Source organism: Candoia aspera, chromosome 4 (assembly GCF_035149785.1).
Source record: "Candoia aspera isolate rCanAsp1 chromosome 4, rCanAsp1.hap2, whole genome shotgun sequence".
In the NCBI taxonomy this organism is placed as follows: domain Eukaryota; kingdom Metazoa; phylum Chordata; class Lepidosauria; order Squamata; family Boidae; genus Candoia; species Candoia aspera.
Genome location: NC_086156.1, coordinates 21,766,181 through 21,786,692, shown reverse-complemented (window position 1 = coordinate 21,786,692; position 20,512 = coordinate 21,766,181). Strand labels below are relative to the sequence as shown.

At 37.4% G+C, this 20,512-nt stretch overlaps 1 protein-coding gene across 1 annotated transcript in view; it reads right to left on the bottom strand.

Annotated features, from left to right (window-relative positions):
* CUBN (cubilin) overlaps positions 1-20,512 on the bottom strand; it is a 174,006-nt gene that overhangs the window by 8,733 nt on the left and 144,761 nt on the right. The window contains exons 55-59 of the mRNA XM_063303562.1: positions 18,579-18,728; positions 16,321-16,518; positions 11,574-11,703; positions 9,747-9,964; positions 432-640 (exon numbers count right to left, since the gene is read on the bottom strand). Coding sequence (XP_063159632.1) covers positions 432-640; positions 9,747-9,964; positions 11,574-11,703; positions 16,321-16,518; positions 18,579-18,728 — 905 coding nt within the window. The remainder of the gene's footprint in view (positions 1-431; positions 641-9,746; positions 9,965-11,573; positions 11,704-16,320; positions 16,519-18,578; positions 18,729-20,512) is intronic.

Below are 20,512 nucleotides of genomic sequence, written 5' to 3'. Positions count from 1 at the left end.
TAAATCAAATATACAGACAGTTAAGGATCCTGGTTTGTTTCTTAATTGAGATTAAATGAAAACTATGGTTTATTAACTTAAAATTACCTTCATAGCAGTTTATCAAGGTTGAAAGAGGTGGTATGAGAATAGGATACACAAGCATAATACTGTATTCATGTCTTAACATGATAAGCCAGCATATGTACATCTGAACTGAATCAATTTTATTTTCATTTCATAAAGAGGAATTTTCAAGGAAGGAAGGCACTTAGTCATTGCTTGTTAGCTTGCTGCCTTTGAATTCAGTTTTTTATCTTTGTGTCACTTCAGAACATACCTTTTTAGTTTTATTTGTAACTCATATTTTCCCTGTATCCCCAAGATATGCTTTGGAATTAAAAAAAAAATAGGCACAATTGTTTTGCAGTCTGGCATATGGATGATCTTACCTTGACATAATCATACCGACAATTTTGAAAAGATGTTACTGCTTCTAGTTCAAAAGTATCAAAGGTGAGATTGATCAGTTTGCTTATAGGTGCAGCTAAAACCCACACACATTCAACATCCTTATCATATTTCCCATCCTTGTCGGAATCTGGAGAGCCAAAGTTATAACTTGCATTTGTCAAGTAACCACCACAACCTTGCTGAGGACCTGTTAAAAACAGAACAGTCATTTAGTAATATTTGATACCGCTACATTAAATGGCATCTTATTTTTGTCATTACTTTCTCTTATACACCATTTGTGACTTGATGCTTATGGATAACATTTCAGCATGGAGTACAGTGCTTTTATATAAAGCACACCTTTTACACAATGGTTTGGTTTACAGATCACACTAAACCATGGTTTGTGTAACAATAATTCTTGAATTGGTTGGATTTGAGTTTGCATGCCAAGCCAAAAGCAACCAAGTTCCATTATGCATGAAAGTTGCCATTATGTTGAATATGTGAAGGAAGGAAGTAGTAGTAGTAGTAGTATTAGCCTTGATAGTAGTGTGATTGCTTCTGAAGGCTGTCTGTTGCGAGACTAGTGGCTTTCTTTTGCAGTTGGCTACTTGAGAACAGACTGCTTGACTAGATAAGCCAGGGATTCGATCCAACAGAGTACTGTTTATTTTCTTAAGCTCTTAGGCTACACTATCTTTGCTCCGAGCCTGTTAATGTTAAATAACCAGTATGAATAGACTATTCTTGGAAAACTGTGTATAGGATTTTCTTACAATCTTAGTAAACGACTGACAATTATAGACAAATTATTCTCCCTTTGCATCTAATCATGACCCAAACGTGTCCTGCCAACATCATGTTCCCATGATGTTGCTGTTATATCATCTCATTCCCAGTGTAAGACAGCCTTAAGTTATCATTGGCTGTTCTGATATTAAAACAGTTTTGTCTTTTATTTTGACAGCATCCAAGAGCAGTTTTAAGGAGGGTAAAATCTGTTAGGCTTTCTTATCTATTAACTTGGAGGGAAGTCATGGCGCTGGGAGAGACTGGGAACAGATGCAATAGAGACAGTATAGGAACTGGCAACAGCGACAGCACATTTCATGCTGGCATAGTTTTCTGCCAACTAAAGGATGGGTGAATAGCACTTCTATTCAGTAATACAAAAAATCCCAAAGAAAGAACAGTATAAAAATAGGATTTATTCATAGCATTCATTGAATGTGACAGTGTTAAGAGAGCAAGCGCAGTAAGTATGATCTTATTACACTCTGAACATTCCCTCATCCTGTGAAGTGAGATAAATGGACATCTGCATCAGATCCCTTAGCCAGTGTTTTTCAACCTTAGTAAAGGTAAAGGTTTCCCTTGACATTAAGTCCGGTCGTGTCTGACTCTAGGGGCCGGTGCTCATCTCCGTTTCAAAGCCGAAGAGCTGGCATTTGTCTGTAGATACTTCCGTGGTCATGTGGCCGGCATGACTAAACGGAACACCGTTACCTGCCCGCTGAAACGGCACCTATTAATCTACTCACATTTGCATGTTTTCGAACTGCTAGGTTGGCAGGAGCTGGGGCTAGCAACGGGAGCTCACCCCGTCACACGGATTCAAACCGCCAACCTTCCGATCGGCAAGCTCAGCAGCTCAGCGGTTTAACCCACAGCGCCACCGCATCCTAGCAACTTTAAAATGTGTGGATTTCAACTCCCAGAATTCCCCAGCCAGCAGTCCACACATCTTAAAGTTGCTGAGGTTGAGAAACACTGCCTTAGCCAAATAAATCAGAATTCATGAACAGGAAATGGAAAAATATATAGAATTTCAAGTACACTTTTGATGCTCCAAGATAGTTCCCCTCTCCTTTTGAACAGTAGGTGGAGCTGTCTCTTTGCCTTCAGACTTATCAGCTACAATTCCTGTAAATTCCTGAGATTTGTCAATGCAGCTGTTGCAAATTAAGCTATTAGATTTGTATGCTGGACCTAAATGAATGTGGTTTGGTTATCATGAATTCTGAGACTATGAGACTTTAACTTCTTAAAATTACATGCTCATATTAAAACAGGTATACTTCCGAGCTGTTTTTTTCCCCCCATAATGTGTAAAAAATCCTAAATCACTATGAAGTTGAGACCTTGTTAAATCACACTGAGAGATCAACTGTAATTGATTACAGTAACTGACATGCTATAATAAATAAAATTAGAAATTATTTTGTTTCTTCCATAGAACTGAAGGAGGAATATTTTTCAAATAATTGCTGGATTCACCATTGCATGAGTGCCTGAAGTTAAAAAAAAAAAGCAAAGACAATCATTTTGCTTTACAGGAATGTAATGCTCTTTACAAAGGTTTTCCTATCTTTTCTGGTCCAGTGGATAGATTTGGACATTTGAGAGCATGTTATGAGTATTCTCAAAAAATGTAATGCTATGTGGGAATCACTTTGGGAGACAGGGCAAAGAGACACAGCCAAAGGAACACTTAGATAAAAGGCAGCTCAGCCCGCAGCAGGAATGTGGGCAGGCCAAGAAGCCCTCCCTAGTTTGGGGGCTGTAAAGGGGATGGGGGAAAGAAGTACTTTCAGACTTGCAAGATTATGTTAATGTAGCTTTACAATAAAATAGAATTAGCTCATCTGGCCATGTTTCCTGCCTGGTTTACCTAGTAAGGCTGTCAGAAATTGGCTGCCAAGAGGGACAAAAACATTCAATTCATTTAATTGAAAGTAAACAGGTGAGATTGCTCCCTGTTACTCTAGCCTCCCGCAATGCTTCCTACTACCTCAATTTATCTGTGTTGTTTTCCAGGCATACGTCCAAACAAATTACTGGGCAGCACTCATTTGCCATTGCTAATGCTCCAAGAGCGTCTTAGGAATAAAGGGCCTGAAATCATTCTTAGAAATAAAGATTATGCTTGAAGCTTTTTATTTTGCAGCATACTAGGTTCCCATGTAATTTTTGTTAAAAGTATCAAAATAAAATCAGTTGGGGTAAGGAGCCTGGTGGAAGTCCAAGGAAAGTCTAGGCAACTTGGGGCCTGCACACACCCCAATGAAAAATATGTCATTTTGCTTGTAAATGATATCCTCACAATCCTACTCGTATATATTCATAACACTCCTTTGAAATGTGTGCATAGGAGAATGAACTACATTGCACTGACAGAGTCTGCTCCTTAACAACCTGTATACAACATCCGGATAGAGGTTCTATATATAAAGGGTTTGCATTAGGCCACTGAGAATCCTGGAAAAACAAGGCTCTGAACTGTGTAGAAAATACTCTACAGCAGGGGTCTCTCTTGAGATGTTGCAGTGAAGAGGGGAACATTAGGGTGGAACCCACAGGATTGCCCTCATAGTATGAGCATCTGAAAATGTGACTTTCAAAAATAGTATCTTTACAATAGGAAAGGGGTGGGGCAGCAGTTCCAAATTAGCTCCATGGACACAAACCAGCCTGAGAAACACATCTGGATTCTTGACAGACTTCAGATGTCTCAAAATTAATATACTGGTACATTTTTAAGGCTATAGTTCAAGCATTACAAAAGACCATTTTGAATGAAAAGGAGAAAGAAAATAACAGCAATTCTAACCCAAAGATCTGTGTATTATTCAAATGGTAGGAAACCCCCACAATAGTTTTTCTTTGTTTTCTGCTAAGCCACAAGCAATACACGATTTCAAGAATGCAATCAGAACTATCACCTGGATTTGTAGAAGCAGCATTCAGTAATTCCCCATCCTCTGCTATTGAAGTGTATTGTGCGAATAAAGTGATAGAATAATCATATTAATTACACTGAATTATTATAACTCAATATTAATTTAATTTAACATTTAATTAAGTGTAATTAATTCACTGTACTAGAGCTACTTAAGCAGCCTGAGCATTCACTAGGTAGACTGTGTATTTGGCTAGCTTGCAATCTAATCCACAAGGCTCTTGGCATAAAGCAACAAGGTCATGGGGGATCACAATCCTACTAAGTTTTGTTTAAATTAATGCAAGGATGGTCCCATAGCGTTTGTCTATCTCAAGCCTGGATTTAGTCATGAAGTAAAGAAGCAGATGCTCCCATCTTTATTCAACACAGAGCAGCCAACTAGACTAGTGGTTGTGTTTTACTTCAAGTGGGGCGGTGTTGAGGTCTGTTGTGGAGAGTAGGCTCCCTTTTGGGGTGTCTATGGGTCAGGCTACATTACACCCAGTTTTATGCTCAGTTAGCTGCCACTCACTTCCCATAGCTTCAGCTCCTGGTCCTCCTTTCTGCCATAGTCTTTTTCTTATACATTTCTTATACATACCTATTATATATTAATACATACCTATGTATTATCTTATATTGCTTTGACTTATCAGCCTGCTGGCTTCTTCAGAAAATGTAGTAATCAAAGCAATTCACTCTGTTAGGGAGAAAAGTCTACAGCAAGACCAAAACAGGACATAGCCAAAACTCAATGAGTAACTTGCAAGTTCTGGAAAATACAAACAGTTGCCTATTTTGTGATGGCTGAGTAGGTCCCATTAAAGTACTGTATATCTTTGTATTTTGGATGTTTTAATAAAATAACTGAAGGACAGCCTAGTTCTCTTTCTAAGCTCCAAGTAGCAGCAACTAGAGCAGGAGCATTACTTTTCATTACAAAGTTCTTGCAATACAGTAATTCCTCATTACTAACTTGTTGGAAACTGATGGAAAGCAGTTAGAAGCCCAAGAATGAGCATTGGGATGTTGGCTTAAGTATAGCTCATGTATGCTGCAATAGCAGATTAAGGGCAGCAGCGACTATTCTGGTTCCAAGTAAAAAATAGGGTTTGTTTGTTTTTTGTAATTAGTGGTATGTTTGCAAGATAGCAGACATAGCATTGGTAGGAAAGGCACCACTATTCATAAAGAGATGAACAATAAAAGAATTACATTTAAAATAGAGGTATTTTTCCCCATTTAAAGTATGAAGAATATTCCATCTATTCAGTCCAACTAGAGATTATTGTAATTATAAACAGATCTTTGGGAAGAAAACCAGCAAGCATGTCAAGTACAATGTAGATTATTCCCTTTAAATAGCTCTTGCTTCTGGTATATTATCTGGCCCTCATCATTACAGAAGTTTCAGAAAGCTCTAAAATATTAAAGGAAAATTCAAACAGAAAAAAAATGATGTCTATTCCCAACAGATAAACAAGAATTAGAAGAAAACGACAATACCAAAAACCCAGGAAGAGCTCTTATCATTGATCGCCATCCCTTATGGACTGGAAATATAGGAAACAGAGAACTAATGGGGTATAGGGCTTAAGGTTGGACTATGTAATGGTATGTGGGAAAGACCTTGGGAGACGGGGCGGAGAGATGCTGCCTAGGGAACAGTCAGATAAGAGATGGTATAGCCCATGACTGGATAGTGGGAGGAACAAGATTTTATTTTATTTTATTTATCAAATTTGTCACCGCCCATCTCCTCCCACCAGATGCTCAGAAGGGACCCTTCCTAACTTCTCAGACTGTAAAGGAGATGGTGGGAGAATTGTACTCTTTAGCCTTGCAAGATTCTGTTAATGTAGCTTTACAATAAAGTAGAATTGGCTTATCTAGCTGTGTTTCCTGTCTGGCCTACCTGGTAAGGGAGACTGAAGTCCACCCTCAGCCATGGAAGCTCAAAGGGTGACTTTGGGCCAGTTCCATTCTTTCAACTCAACTACCAGAGGGTAGTTGTGGTGAGGAAAAATGGAGGAAGGGGTGCTACACATGCCACTCTGAGCTCCTAGTGGAAAGGAGGGATGCACATCTAACAAATAAATGAACTTGATGTTACTGCTGAAAACAAGTATCAAGGATTACTAGGCAAATCAATCTTTTAGAATTTTAAACATAGGTACTCTGATTTCATGGTAGGTTTCACATATCACACTTGAACATAATGTGGTTTGCCTAGCTTTGGCTTATAATGGTCTGTGAATCCAACCTTGTGAACTGTAAACCATGGCTTATACTTTAGTGTCATATATAGACCTCACCACTTCTGGTTTATTCTACAAACCATTTAAAAAAAAACACCTACAAGTAAATCCCTCTTTATGACAATAAGTACAGCATTGCATTTTAAGATTATAGACATACTGTGGTGCAAAAATTTATTACAGAAAAAAACAGTGCCTTCTTACCCATTATTTACCATCAGAAAAATACCAGCAGCGAGCCAGTACTTGATCAGACATATTTCTTTGCAGAAATTTTCAGATTATTTATTTATTTGTTTAGATTTGGAGGCCATCTGAGTCCCTGTCAACTCTGGGTAGCTTATGTATATAAAATAGAACCATACACATATACATCCATACACATTCAGAAAAAAACACCTAGAAATTATACCACTAAGGCAACAAACTCCAGATTTGTATGATAGAAAATTATGAAATGACAGCTTAACTGTGATAAATTATTTCCAAAATATGGTATGTTTTGACATAGATTGTGCATTTTTATAATACAGAATCATGCATAAGGTAACTTAGTTCTAGAAATAGAAAACTAAAGAACACTGTTGTTTTTTCTTCCTAGATATGTTTCAATGGAAACATCTGCCAATATTTATCTGCCAACAGAGATGCTTAAAATAAAGATGTTTTTATTACAGTACGTTAGGAGAAACAAGGGGACAGACTCCTAGCGCACATCTCCTTTCAAATTAACGAACTGCTCATCTCTCAGTAAAATTTACAACAGGTAAAGCACAGATAATCACTTCAAGTAATTTGTGTGAAGATCGTAATGAAGATGAGAGGCTTTCTGAGGAATGGGACTAAACAGTGTTTAGATTATTCCAAATGAGTTTGCCATTTCTGTTCTCTTCCTTCCAAGAGTTCATCTGGATCACCAGCAACATTAAGCAGAACACTTTAATCAGATTACTAAGTCTTGGCTTACTAATATATTCCAGTCACTAAATAACATACTTGTTATACTTTAATGAATAATTCTGTTTCAGACTAGCTATGCAGATGTTGTACTACTAATAAAAGCTTTTAGGTTTTCATTTATAAGGGAGTTCTTTTAAGGACTTGTTTCAAACTAACATGCTAGGCTTTGATTTACCTGCTTTAGATTTAAGCAGACTTTTAAAAAAAATCTTTGACCTAGATGAGAAACAAGTGGTCCAACAAAGAATCTTGAACTGCTGTTGATCGGGCAATGTTGCAATATTTTAGTGAGGACTGAAATTCATTTATTTTGACACTTGTAGGTCAAAATACACTTGGTCCTCATATGATGGCTGAAAATTCTGGAAGTTGTGGTCTTAGCACATGTAGAGGGGACCCAATTAGGATAGACTGCAGTAGATGCACCTTATTCTATATTTACAAGGCTTACTAAATTCAAAAGTGTTTAACAACATCCCTGGAGAAGTCAGGCATCTGTGGGAATGTGGTCCTTGGCAAAGAACACAAAGCTTAGAAAGATATCTTCTGTTTCTTTCAGCCCGTTACAAATTAAAAACAGCTACTAACTGTGTGGGGGTAGGGAAGGGCTGAGGTTACAGTGACTCAGTGAAATGCTATGTTCTGCTACGCCACAAAGGCTTTTTATGTCAGCAAATCTGGAGTGCTTCCTTTACAGATTCTTAAGGACTATTTTCTCCAAACTCTAAGTTAATAGAGGATCATCTCAGTGGAGACTATGTCAGACTGTTCTGATGGGTGGTTATTTTCAGCTAATCACTGATGATATTCATGCATTACAGAGAGACTGGATTGAAAACTGTCCCATTAATGTTACCCAGAATTAATTTTTAAATTCAGAATAAATGAATGATTAACCATAATTCTGTAAAATAAGTATCAGCATTCCTTCATGGGGCAAAATCCAAAAACCTGGCTTAGTTCTAATAAGTGTCCCTTGAATATGTTGCTTTTCTGCAAGCTTTTCTGCAAGATTTTCAAGTGAGATTCCCCTGAATACAACAATTTGATATGTAATCCAATACTCAATTCTATTGTGCATACTTGATAGTCTTTTCTCATGAGATAGAAGACTGTGTTAAAGAACTTCCATCCCACATCCAACCTTCCATTTTTGGAGAACGTTGTTGAGAAGGTGATTGGGTGACAGTTACAAAAACTCTGAAGGAAATGGATTATCTAGACACTTTTCAGTTGAGTTTCAGGTTGAGGCTAGTACAGAGACAGCATTGATCATGTTTGTGGATGATCTGTGGCAGACCCAGAATGGGAGATGTGCAACCATCCTGGTTCTTCTTGATCTCTCAGCAGCTTTTGATATTACTAATCAGGGTATTTTTCTGGACCAACTGTAAGGAATGGGAGGCATACTGCTGCAGTTTTCTCCTCCTTTCTCCATGGCCAGTTCCAGTCAGTGCTGGTAGGAAATGTGGTAGATCAAGCCCAATGCCCCTAATTTTTGGGGTGCCTTGGGGCTTGATACTTTCACTCCTCCTATTTAACATTAACATCTGCTAGAACAGCCTTTGAACACATTCAGAGTGTCCCATTTGCTCCCTTTCCAGGACTGAGGCCTTTCTTATGGTCATTCATGCTTTGGTCACCTCATGGTTGGACTATTGTAATGTACTCTATGTGAGCTGCCCCTGAAAACCATTTGGAAACTATAGCTCATACAGAACACAGTGTCACAAGCAAGGATGGGCAGGCATACCATGCCCTTGAAACACCCAAGCTTCATTGGTTATTAGTTGGATTCTGGGTGCATTTCAAAATACTGCTTGTCACCTTTAAACCATACATGGCATAAGGCCTAGTTATTTGAGGGATCAACTGTTTTCCATGATTTCTCCCCACTTTGTAAGATCTGGCAGAGCTGGCTGTCTCCTGGTCTCATACATTAAGCCAGTGCTTCCCAGACCTGGGTAAATTACCCAAAATTGGGTAAAAGTGGTTTTTCTTTGGGTAACAACACATGAATCCATTACATTGACTTGAAGTGTTTTACCTACATTGGGTAAAAAGGACTTTCTGATCAGCGGTTTTGGGTAAGAAAGGAAAAAGTTTGGGAATCCTCTAGCAAGATCCAGGAGGCAGACCTTCTCTGTTGTAGCTCCTGGCCTCTGGAATAATGTCCCCAGTCCCAGAGTTTTGCATGGCTCCCACCTTATCAGCTTTTAAACAGCATTAAAAATATAGCTTTTTTTGCAGGCCTTGGGTTAGGATAATTGCAGGGGCCTTTTGCCTGGAACCACCAAGAGGTGAACAATTTCATAACAGTTGGCTTGTATTTAATGTGCTAGGGTCTCTTCATCTGAATATAATTTTACCTATTGTCTCTCTGAAGGATGCTTCCCATCCATTGGCAGCTCCAAAGGCATCTGTCCTAAATACTAGGAGCAAGTTGTTTGAGGAACTCTTGATAGGAGAAGGAAGGATTGTACCACAGAATCTCCCAAGCAGTGGAGAAGCAATGCTTGGGCCATCATACACTGCAACGTAGTCTTTGAGACAAGATGAAGAGACCTCAAGGTGAAAGCTGTTGAATCTGTAAAACAGATTTAATACATGTCAATACAAAAGGATAGCAGCAACAGATATAGGTTTGGTAACTAGTAGCTGCCTTGTGAAGGCAAATGCTGTGCCCTTCTGGTTTACTTTAAAGCAGTCTGAGATCTGTAATCTCAGTGAAAATATTAATACCAACAAGCACTTCCTCTTTCACTATCTTTTAACATCAAACTGCAGGTTCATTGACTGATTCTTCTGCCAATGCTTCCTTTTTGGGAACTTTCAACACTAACTTTCTTTCTCATTTGTACTTCTTCAAAGTGAAGGTCATTGGTTGGTAGTAACACTAACACTAATGTACCTTTACAAATCTGCTCTTCATATATATTGGCTGCTGGTTCTGCTGGATATGATTTCCAGGCTGGGTTCACACAAAATATTAAACCCTATTTCCAGGTTAACAAAAGATCATTCCTGTCTTCATACAAAATGCTATGCTATTTGTTGTTGTTGTTGTTATTAATATGTGTGTGTGTGTTCAACTCAAGGCAGTGAACATACCTAATACTCCTGCCTCCTATTTTCCCCACAATTATTTATATTGTTATACACCCACACACAGTATATATATAAAATTTAAGAATTATTAAAAATAATTTAAATTAAGAACCTTTAATAACTCCATATTGGATGTTATATTATTTTATATTTTATATATTTTTATTTAAGAAGTACTGTTTTTATTGTATTTTAATCTGTATTTATTTTTAGTTTTATTATAAACTGCCCAGAGTTGCTCTTTGAATGAGATGGCCTGTGACAAAATTCAAAATATAAATGAATAAATAAATATGTATGTATGTATATATATGAATATGAATATATACAAATAACATTGCATTTTATATGAAGACAGGAATTATCTTTGTTATGTTAACCACACTATTATGTTAAGCCACATTATGATATTTGTTACATATTATAATATGGCTTAATACAATGGTGTGGTTGCCATAACATGCTGAGACGTCTGGATCCATAAGACCCTGAACCACACTACTCAAGGTCATTTTATAGTTTTCTAACCTGCTGGGCAACTACAACCAATGAGTTGTAATTAAGCATTTCAGAGGACACCAAATTAGGGAAGACTAATTTAAAGTAGCATGCTTTTCTTATATACCTGCTGAGTAGGCTAACGGAGCCACAAAAGAAACCCAGTGCAGTTTTATGTTGTATAATCTTTTAGGGATGATAAAAGCTATAAGCCCAAACAAAAATGAAGAACTTGTAATCCTCCATATGTGGCTAAGCTACTACTCCTAGAAGGTATAATCAATGTGGCTACTGTTGAAGGATTCAGAAAGTGGTAACTGAGCCACATCTGGAGGGCAACAGATTCCGCTACCCTGTGATGCTGGCTATAAATAACTGTGAAGAAATAAAACAAATAGTTTCATGGGAAGACCCTGAGTAACGCTGCTTTTTAGATATGGGTACAACAATTAGTACAATTTTGCCATAATTATGGGAAATTCCCAAGTAAGTTACTTCTTAAAAAACAAAACCTGTTTTTCTATTTTTTTTTTTAAAAAACCCAGCAACAGTTGTTATTGTTGACTAAAAATTGTTTTGGACTTACGTACTTGAGTGCCACTATTTTGTTGTTTCCAACAGTTATGTGGTATGAACAGTTCATATTGTGATGATACTCGGTGAATGAATACGTAGGGCTCCTGATTTTGCCCCTGGAGACATTAAAAGCACCACCACAAGCTTTGGTGAAAAGCAGAGAAGAGATAAATGAAAAACAATGACTATTATTGTCCAAGAAACATCTTTGCCAGATTGACACATGTGCAGTACATATATGCACAAGGACAATCCTGTTGTTGATACTTTGTCTGAAAGTTCTTATTTATCACTCAGTTGCAAGTATTTTATTTTAAGTCCTAGATTAACATTTCAAGCCACTTGCACTCATTCATCAATCAATCAATCAGTCAATGCCCTTTACCTGCTAAAACCCATATATGAATGGAGGTAAGGCAAACATGAGAGGCACTTTGGTGTAGTAGTTTAAGGCACTGGGCTAGAAACCAGGAGAACATGAGTTTTAGTCCTGCTTTGGGCATGAAGCCAGCTGGGCCACTTTGGTCCAGTTACTCTCTCTCCACCCTAGGAAGCAGGCAAGGACAAACCACTTCCAAACAATGTTACCAAGAAAACTGCATTGACTTATCCACGCAGTCGTCAGGAGTGACTTGAAGACACAAACAAAAAAGAGAAACACAAACCATGTAATAGATCTAAATGAAGTTATCTGTGCATCTGCTGAACTGGGATTGATTAATCTTAAAGGCGCCACAATTTTTTCCTCTTTTTTAACCATGCGTCAATTCCATTAAAACGAATGTGAGTAGTCACGACTTTGTATTAGTTGAATTAGTATTAGTATTTTTGTATTAGTTTGTAATGGTTTAAATTTAATAAAACTTTGATAAGTTTAAATTAAGTCCAGTTAGCTTCTTTTAGATATAACCTCATAGAGCTATTTATAATTAAGTTTGTTATATTATTTATATTCTGGCTATCCTATAGGAGTGCAGGTAATCCTCAAATTTAAAGTAAGAGGTTAATCCATTTGTTATTTGTATCTATACTGGAGAAATTCAGAAGTTACTTTTGCTGTATTTCTTTCTGCACTTTTTAGTTTATCTCTTTCTTTAGTCTTTAATTCTTTTCAATCTTTTTGTATTTTACCTTTATGTTGAAAAATTTAATAAAGTCTCAATCTTTTTTTTTTACCTTTAAAAAAAAGGACTGCAGGTAATCCTCAAAACAACCTTATGAAACAGGCTAGGCTAGAATGAGCAACTGACAATACCAGCCTGTAAATTCCATGATTCACAGGGGGGTTGAATCTGGTCCTCATTATCTCAGTCCAACATCTTAATCACGGCACCCCTTATTTGCCTTTCCAGTTAAAACAAACCAACCAACAAGTACTTAAGTTAGCGTCAAGAAATAAAGTACAATTAACAATAAAAGCACCTAAGGTACAAAAGAGGTCCATGTAAAATGTAACAACCCATACCAACGATAAAGAAGATAACCAGCACACACATACAAGAAATAAATTGTAAGCTGAAAATCTGTGTAAATTAAAATGTTATGGGTAGATGACGAGATGTTATAAAGAAGGGGGTGATGCAGAAGTTCTCACTGGGAGTTATACAGAATATGTGCTATATTTATAAGACACCATGCATGAGTTGTGTTCTGGTCAACCAAAATTTAGTTAGAGATGGGGCAAAAGAAGGCTTCCCTTAATGACTGGGAAAACCACATAGCCTAATGTGGGATGAAAAGGCCATTTTTTTAAAGGGTTCACCAGCGAATATTTCCTACCTCCCTTATTTATGTAGTGCCTGGGAATGTCTTCATAATGCAGTCAGTCCTTCAGCTGGATGCAATAGGAGTTTTTAACTTTTCAAAAGGGGCACAGTTGAATGGTTTTCTAGTTGTATGAGTCTTTCAGGGTGAAAGTTAATGTCCTCTTCTTCAAGAGTCACTTAAAAATTTGCATTAGCAGAAGCCATAGTACATTCAAGCTTTTTTTTTTCATTTCCCATAATGGCTTTTGCCAAGTCCAAGAGGTGAAGCTTTATTCCCTGCTTTACAACTCAGCAATTGTACTCTGTTTTATAATCTTGACTTGGCAAACCACACTTTGGCCCTCTTGACAAATGGCTGAAACCCACAACTACCCAAGTTCTAAAGAAGAGTCATCTCATTAGCCACAAACATTTGCAAAAATTCTTTAAAGAACAATGCCTGTTCCAGCTTTCTGTCTCCATTTTCAGCTGTGATGGGTTGGGATGGTCTACTGACCACTTCAGTTTAGACTGTTGGGGATCAAAAGACTTAAACTCAGAAAATAAAAGAACAGAATTTTTAATACGCAGAGATAAAGATGCACACATCAGCCACTTTTTTTTTTTGTCTTGTTAAGAGTAAAACTGATAGGCAACAATGTTAATTGCTAGAATCTGCTTTGGAGGAAACAAAGCATCTAATAACAAGCTTCACAAATGTCAAAAAGTCAAAGGTCAGGTGAGTTATGAAGGACTTTTTCAAGTGTAAATGAATATTGTCATCCTTCGTTGTTCTGTCTAGCCAGTAGCTATCAGAGTGACTTACTTTGAACAAAGATTGTTTATGTTCACAGGCAATGGCTTTTTATCAAAGAGAATGCAATCCCCTACATTTTCTAATACTTTGCTTATTTGGTAAATGAAATAGGAGTTCCAACATCAGTTACTGGCCCAGACTGAGATGAAGTATATATTTACCTGCATTAGCAAGAGAACTAGTTTGATGTAGTGGTTAAAGGCACTGGGCTAGAAACTGGAGACCCTGAGTTCTAGTCATGCCTTAGGCATGAAGCCAGATGGGTGACTTTGGACCAGTCACTATCAGTCAGAGTCAAGACTGACTTGTAGGCACAAGTAAAATAAATAGTAAGAATATTGGCTAAGTCTGTTGAAAAGACCAAATCTTTTTGATTGCCTCCCGTCCTGAACTATTGGATGTTTTCTAGTGAATTACAATTACAGCAGACTTAGCTGTGATCTTTGACTTTATGGTCTTCAGGTTAGCTTCTCGGCCTCCACTACACTGATTCCTACTCTGAGTCGTCCGTTGTTTCTTCTCATCTAAATTTTCTGGCTTGCTTACTCTAACCATTTCTTCCATCTGTTTTACCTCATTTCTCCAAGTGAACTGTCAGTCTGTAATCTCATTGTTCAAATCAGTGCTTTGGACACCCACTTGCCCCTCCTAATCTTAGTACCCCTACTGCCTACCATTCCTAGCCAGCATTATATTTGTCTGTGCTGGCTAGTAATTTAGGGAAACAGAGTCCCAGAATATCTGGAGAAATCATGATATAGAAGGCTGATCTAATCAATGTTATCTCCCTGATGTTCCCCACATTGAACTAGGGATGCCAGATTTGGGTTGCAAAAAGCAGATTACTAGATAGCAGCAAAGAGATACAGAATACTCTAACCCTTTGCTGCCATCTTGTGGCTGATTGGATTTTTGCAGGCCAGATCTGGTAGCCCTAGTCGGGACTATTTCTGGGATGAAAGAGAAAACAAAATATTTCACCTGCCCTACCTTGCTGTTGCCTTTTAAAAAAACAGACAGAAGTTAACAAAACAATATCCACACAAGACTTTTCCAGACTGCAGTAATCACTGCTCCAAAGACTCATACAGGATTATTGAGGAGACCGACCAATGTGACTTGAGTTCAAGTACAGTCTCTGCTCTGTCACTGATATTATGACCGCATTTCTGTGAATGGAATAGCAAATTAAGGCAAATGTTTTGGCTTGGCCCTACAAGCAAAGCATTTGTGGCAGGTTAATAATATTTAATAAACTGTCAGAATGCATATTTTTCTAAAATACTGTAATATGAGTTGTTTGCAGAGTAAATGTCTTTGTCATATAATCTTATACTGCTAGAAGTTAATGGGATGAAATCAAGCTGGAAAAATGCACTCTCAGATTCACAAGGAGCTCCACTGTATGTAATGCTCCATTAAGCACAAATGCTAGGCTAGGCAGAGTGGTGGAATTTTATGTTACTTATCCATTATCGGATCAGTAAGAAATGGTCTTTTGTTGACCATTCAACAAAAACCCATTTCTAGGTTCAGAACAATCACTGTAAGTCAATGATTGCTTCAATAACACCAACTGTAGTACTACAGTACTTTATTAGTTTAAAATTGTTAAAACCTCTGCTTTAGGCTTGCCCTGTGCTGAGGCTGCATCTTACAAATAGACTGTCTGCAGATTTTAACACTGAAGTTCATTATTATTTAACAAGGAAGATTTTAAAGAGAAAAAGTGTATCAATATTTTCTGTAATGTGTAACAGATTTCAAGAATATTTTGGGGGATGTAATACCTTTTAAAACTGACCATTTTGAAAAGCAATACAAAAATAGAATTAAGTCTGTCTTATTAACTAATTTGACATTTGGTCAATGCTGACTGCTGTATGTATATTATTTCTAACAACCCAGGGGTAGTCTTTTGTGAAATATGGCACAAATAGCTATGAGATTAATGACTAAAATCTTCAGCATGTTTACCCATATGTAAAGTTCAGAGTTAAAGGGACTTACTTCTGAATAAAAATACAGATGTTAGAATTGCACAAATAGGTTAGAAGGATTAACACTTGGTCCCAGTTCCCTTTAATCTCTTGGTCCCCTTTCTGATTTAGAAAAACCCACAAGGACATGAGTGTGTAACCTCTTCTTCTAAACATTTGGTTGTTCCGCTTCCAAAGTGCTATATTTGTGAATACTCACAGATTACTCTATAAGTGACCAAAAATCCAGTGCCAACAGTATGGGAGTCTGTGTAGAAATTCAGCAGGGCAGATCCAACGATGCTGATAGGACTAGGGATTACATTTCCACAAACTGTCTCAACAGGATATGCATTAACTCTGCTCCCTTTGAAGATCTTCACTCCATCAGAAGCACAATATTTAAAAGCATTGTGAGCTGAAATGAAGAACAGTTTATCAGTACCTTGTGGATCTATTTACTCACCCATCCCCATATGCTTCTTTCCATCCACATTACAGGAGCAAAGCTGATATTACATGGTCAGTGATCATTACTGATAAGCCCATTCCAATAAGGAATAATAGAAAGAAATTCATTTTTTCCCATTAAAAGTAAGGCTTCTTCATGGGTTAATTATATGAAGGGGCTTCATATGATTGAAGGAGCAAAGCTGCTGGTCCTCCCAATATCCAAAAATTGTATGTGGATATGTACATTCAGGATTTATATGTGTGCCATGCAATCTATGTCCATATGTTTATCTTAGATTTTTAAGGCATGGACATTTGATATTAAAGGTAGAAGGGGAACCAATGAGAGCCCAAAAACATAGTTATAGAGAACAGAAGAATCCATTGCTAAATAAGTAACAGTCTTCCCTCAGTATATTTTTTGCAGAAGCTCAAACCTTCCTTCTATTTTGAATGCCAAGGTTTCTAATAGTTAATTGCCACAGAAATTAGTCACACAACTAACTTGTGACCCAGTGTTTTGAACAGAATAGTCACAAGTAGTGTTGGCAAAAATGGGCCTTAAGCAATTTAAGACAGTGATGTAATATCAAGAATAAAGCATGCTGGTGAATTTTACTTGGCATATCATGGTTTTACTGCTTCAAGGCTCAAAACAAAGCTCAGCTTGAAATGTACTTTTCAAAATGAAGTCAGGAAGTATAGATGATCGCTGTGCTTTTAGTCATACTGGCTGGGAATTATAAGAGCTGTTTCTCACATCCAAAGAGCACTAGTTTGGGGAAGGGTACAATATGGTATGGTAACGTGAATGAGGTTTTAAGGAAGATGTTTAGCCTGAGAAAGAAAAAAGAAGAATGGCAAGCTACTGTATGTAAACCCCACACTCACTTGCACTGATGATGTTACCTAGCCAGGTAATGAAACGTCTGAAAGCAAACAACCAAGCTCAGAGAGCACCAAGGACCGCAAAGAAGAATGTATTGGAAAACAAACAAACAAACAAAAACCCCTGGCATGGAAGACTTCCTAAGAAGGGGGGACATTTTTTACTTCTGCAACACTTGAAGAGGGGGGGATATTTCTTTGTGATAAACAAGAAACAAGTTAACAAACATTTGTTTTAGACTTCCACAATAAAGGCACATGTTAAAAAAAAATGTATCAGCTTTTCAGCAAGCTCTCCTGCTCCTTGTGCTTGATTTCAGAGAAGGATATGTTCCCTGAAATATCCTCCTTAGTAGAGGGAGCCCAAATATTTTGAACTATGATACCACTAAGCAATCAAATCTTGCAACACAGATTATGAATAAAGCTGATTGTCTAGTCACAGCTACAGAAAGGGCACATTGAACAAGAATATTAATAGTGAAAAGCAATCCTCTTCATTTTAAAAGAATTAGTCAATTTATACTTTATTTGAAAATGATGGACTTTCAGTGGACTGACCTGGGAGTAAGTCCCATTCAATTTAGTACCTAGGATTTATTTCTCAAGGTTTTTTTAAATATACACCCACCCACAAACACATACCAATGCTTCCATAGTCAATATATATTTTGTTTTTACAAATCTATCATCTATCTATCTATCTATCTATCTATCTATCTATCTATCTATCTATCTAACTTTTATTTGCATAATCAGTATTATCATCAAACAAATGTGCTATTATAAAAATCACAGGACCCTCAGGTAGGCTGAGAAAATCCTTTTTAACTAGTGAGTGTAAAAAGATTTAATAGATTCTACTACCACTGTTTAATTAAAATTAGGCCATGGCTTCCATAGGTTATTGACAATCTGGTTGTTGCATATGAATAAAATACTGAGAAAAGCAATTTGGTATGTTCTTACATACCTTTTCATCACAATTCTTTTTGTTCACATCCACACAGTTAAAATAGTACATCACAAAGAATCATGATGCTACATGATTCTAAAAATGCAGTTGTTCAGTATATAAGATTCTTCATCTTCTTATGTTAACTACTGAAATGTAAAATTAAAATCTTGGACACTTACACTGCAGATCAAAATGTTCAAAGTTTAGGATTACAATGGACTGGGATCCCGCCTCTATGAAATAATTGCAGTTCAAGTTGTTGTCATATTGGCCAGGGAAATTAGGAGAAACAATGAAACCAGAAGATGCCGTCAGATTTGCCCCACAACCTGCAAGGAAGTGGGATCCAAAAAATGCAATTAATTCTACTGCATTTTAATAAATCAGAAGAAGAAACCAATAATCTATATAGGGCCAAACTTTCTGGTTATAATGGTGCAATTTCAAAGGCATATAAAAAGAAGTTTCTATTTTTCAAATTAATAAGTGTAGGGATGTGCAAAACATTGCATGCACTGAACAACTTTTTCAGATGGTTTAAATTGGAACCAAAACATACATGTTTCCTACATTTTGGTTGGTGCACAGACTAAAATAAGGCTGCTTTGGTCTGTGTACAGAATAAACTGGGGTTGCTCCAGACAGAAAAGCTTCAGCAGGGGGAGTGGGGAAAATGATAAAAGAGGAAGGAAAGGGTAAGACTAGTGTGTTTCATCCCCCACTTCTACCAGTAGCTCACAGCATCCTCTCTACCGCCTGATCTTCCTAGCCCTAGGAAGGGAGCAGGTAGACAAACCGGTGGGATATATCACATTGGAAGATGCTGATGGGAGAGAAGGATTTAATATACCAGCTTTGCCTACTTTCCCCATCCAGCTTGGTTTCAGCTGAAATCTTGGACCACTAAAGCATTGTGGGTTTCGGTTCTGCCAAACTATGGCTGATCCAAAATGGTTCCACCGAACCTCTGGAATGTGATGGTTTGTTCCAGGTTTGATAGTTTATTTTTAATACAAAGGCTGCCCAATAAAACAATGCTTAAGTTTGCTTAGCATCAATTAACACTGCCAGGAATTTTAGAATTATGGTAATTAAGTCTATCTAATGGAGATAAGAACAACCAGTTTGGTGTAGTGGTTAAGGCATCAGGCTAGAAACCAGGAGGCTGTGAGTTCTAATCCCACCTTAGGCACAAAGCCAGCTGGGTGACCTTGGGCCAGTCACTCTCTCTCAGCCCTAGGAAGAAGGCAATGGCAAACCACTTCTGAAAAACCCTGCCAAGAAAACTGCAGGGACTTGTCCAGACAGTTGCCAGGAGTCAACACTGACTTGAAGGTGCACACATACGCGCACACACATACACACACAGAGGAGCTAAAGGCTACTTCTTACTGAGATGTCTGGACTAGACAATTCAAATTAAAGATGAGTCTCACATGGATGTATATCAGCAATGCCAGCTCTGTCACGAGGCAACAGGAGGCATTTGACTCAAGAGCAGATGACTGGTGTGGTTGCTATGCTGAGGTCTCCCAATTCACCCATTCATTCTCCAAATCTGCTGGAGTGGAAAGTTGGAGCTTTATCTAACTTGCCAGGAAGAGAAACAATTTTGCATTCAGACACCTAATATTTTTAGAAGAATGCTAGATTTGAAATAATCTTGGAATATTTGCTGTAATTTTTTTTTTATGCAAGGAAAGTTTTCTTTCCTTTTTTTTTTTTGGAAGGACAAGGGCATTCAGTTTTGAGAGTCTCCTTTTATAATGTTATGTGGCTATGTGTTCTGGAGGAATTAATGGTGGCTTCCTAGCTTATAACCCCTTTTTATAAGATGCTGAAGAGGAGTTGATGTTGGTATCAGTTATTTATGTCACTTTTGGAATAACAAGTTTGAATATCCTGTCTTAGTAAACCAATGGGGGGCTGCATTAAATATGAAATTAGTTTCCATGATCTTAAAATGAGGCTAACAAAAAAAGTTCCTTCTTGTTTATTGGATGCTTCAGAATGTTTGATAAAGGTTGCTTTCAGCTGCGTTACTGTTGGAGATGCAACTGAGAACATTATATGATTGGGTCATGTCCCATTATTGTCACATTTTGGCCTGATA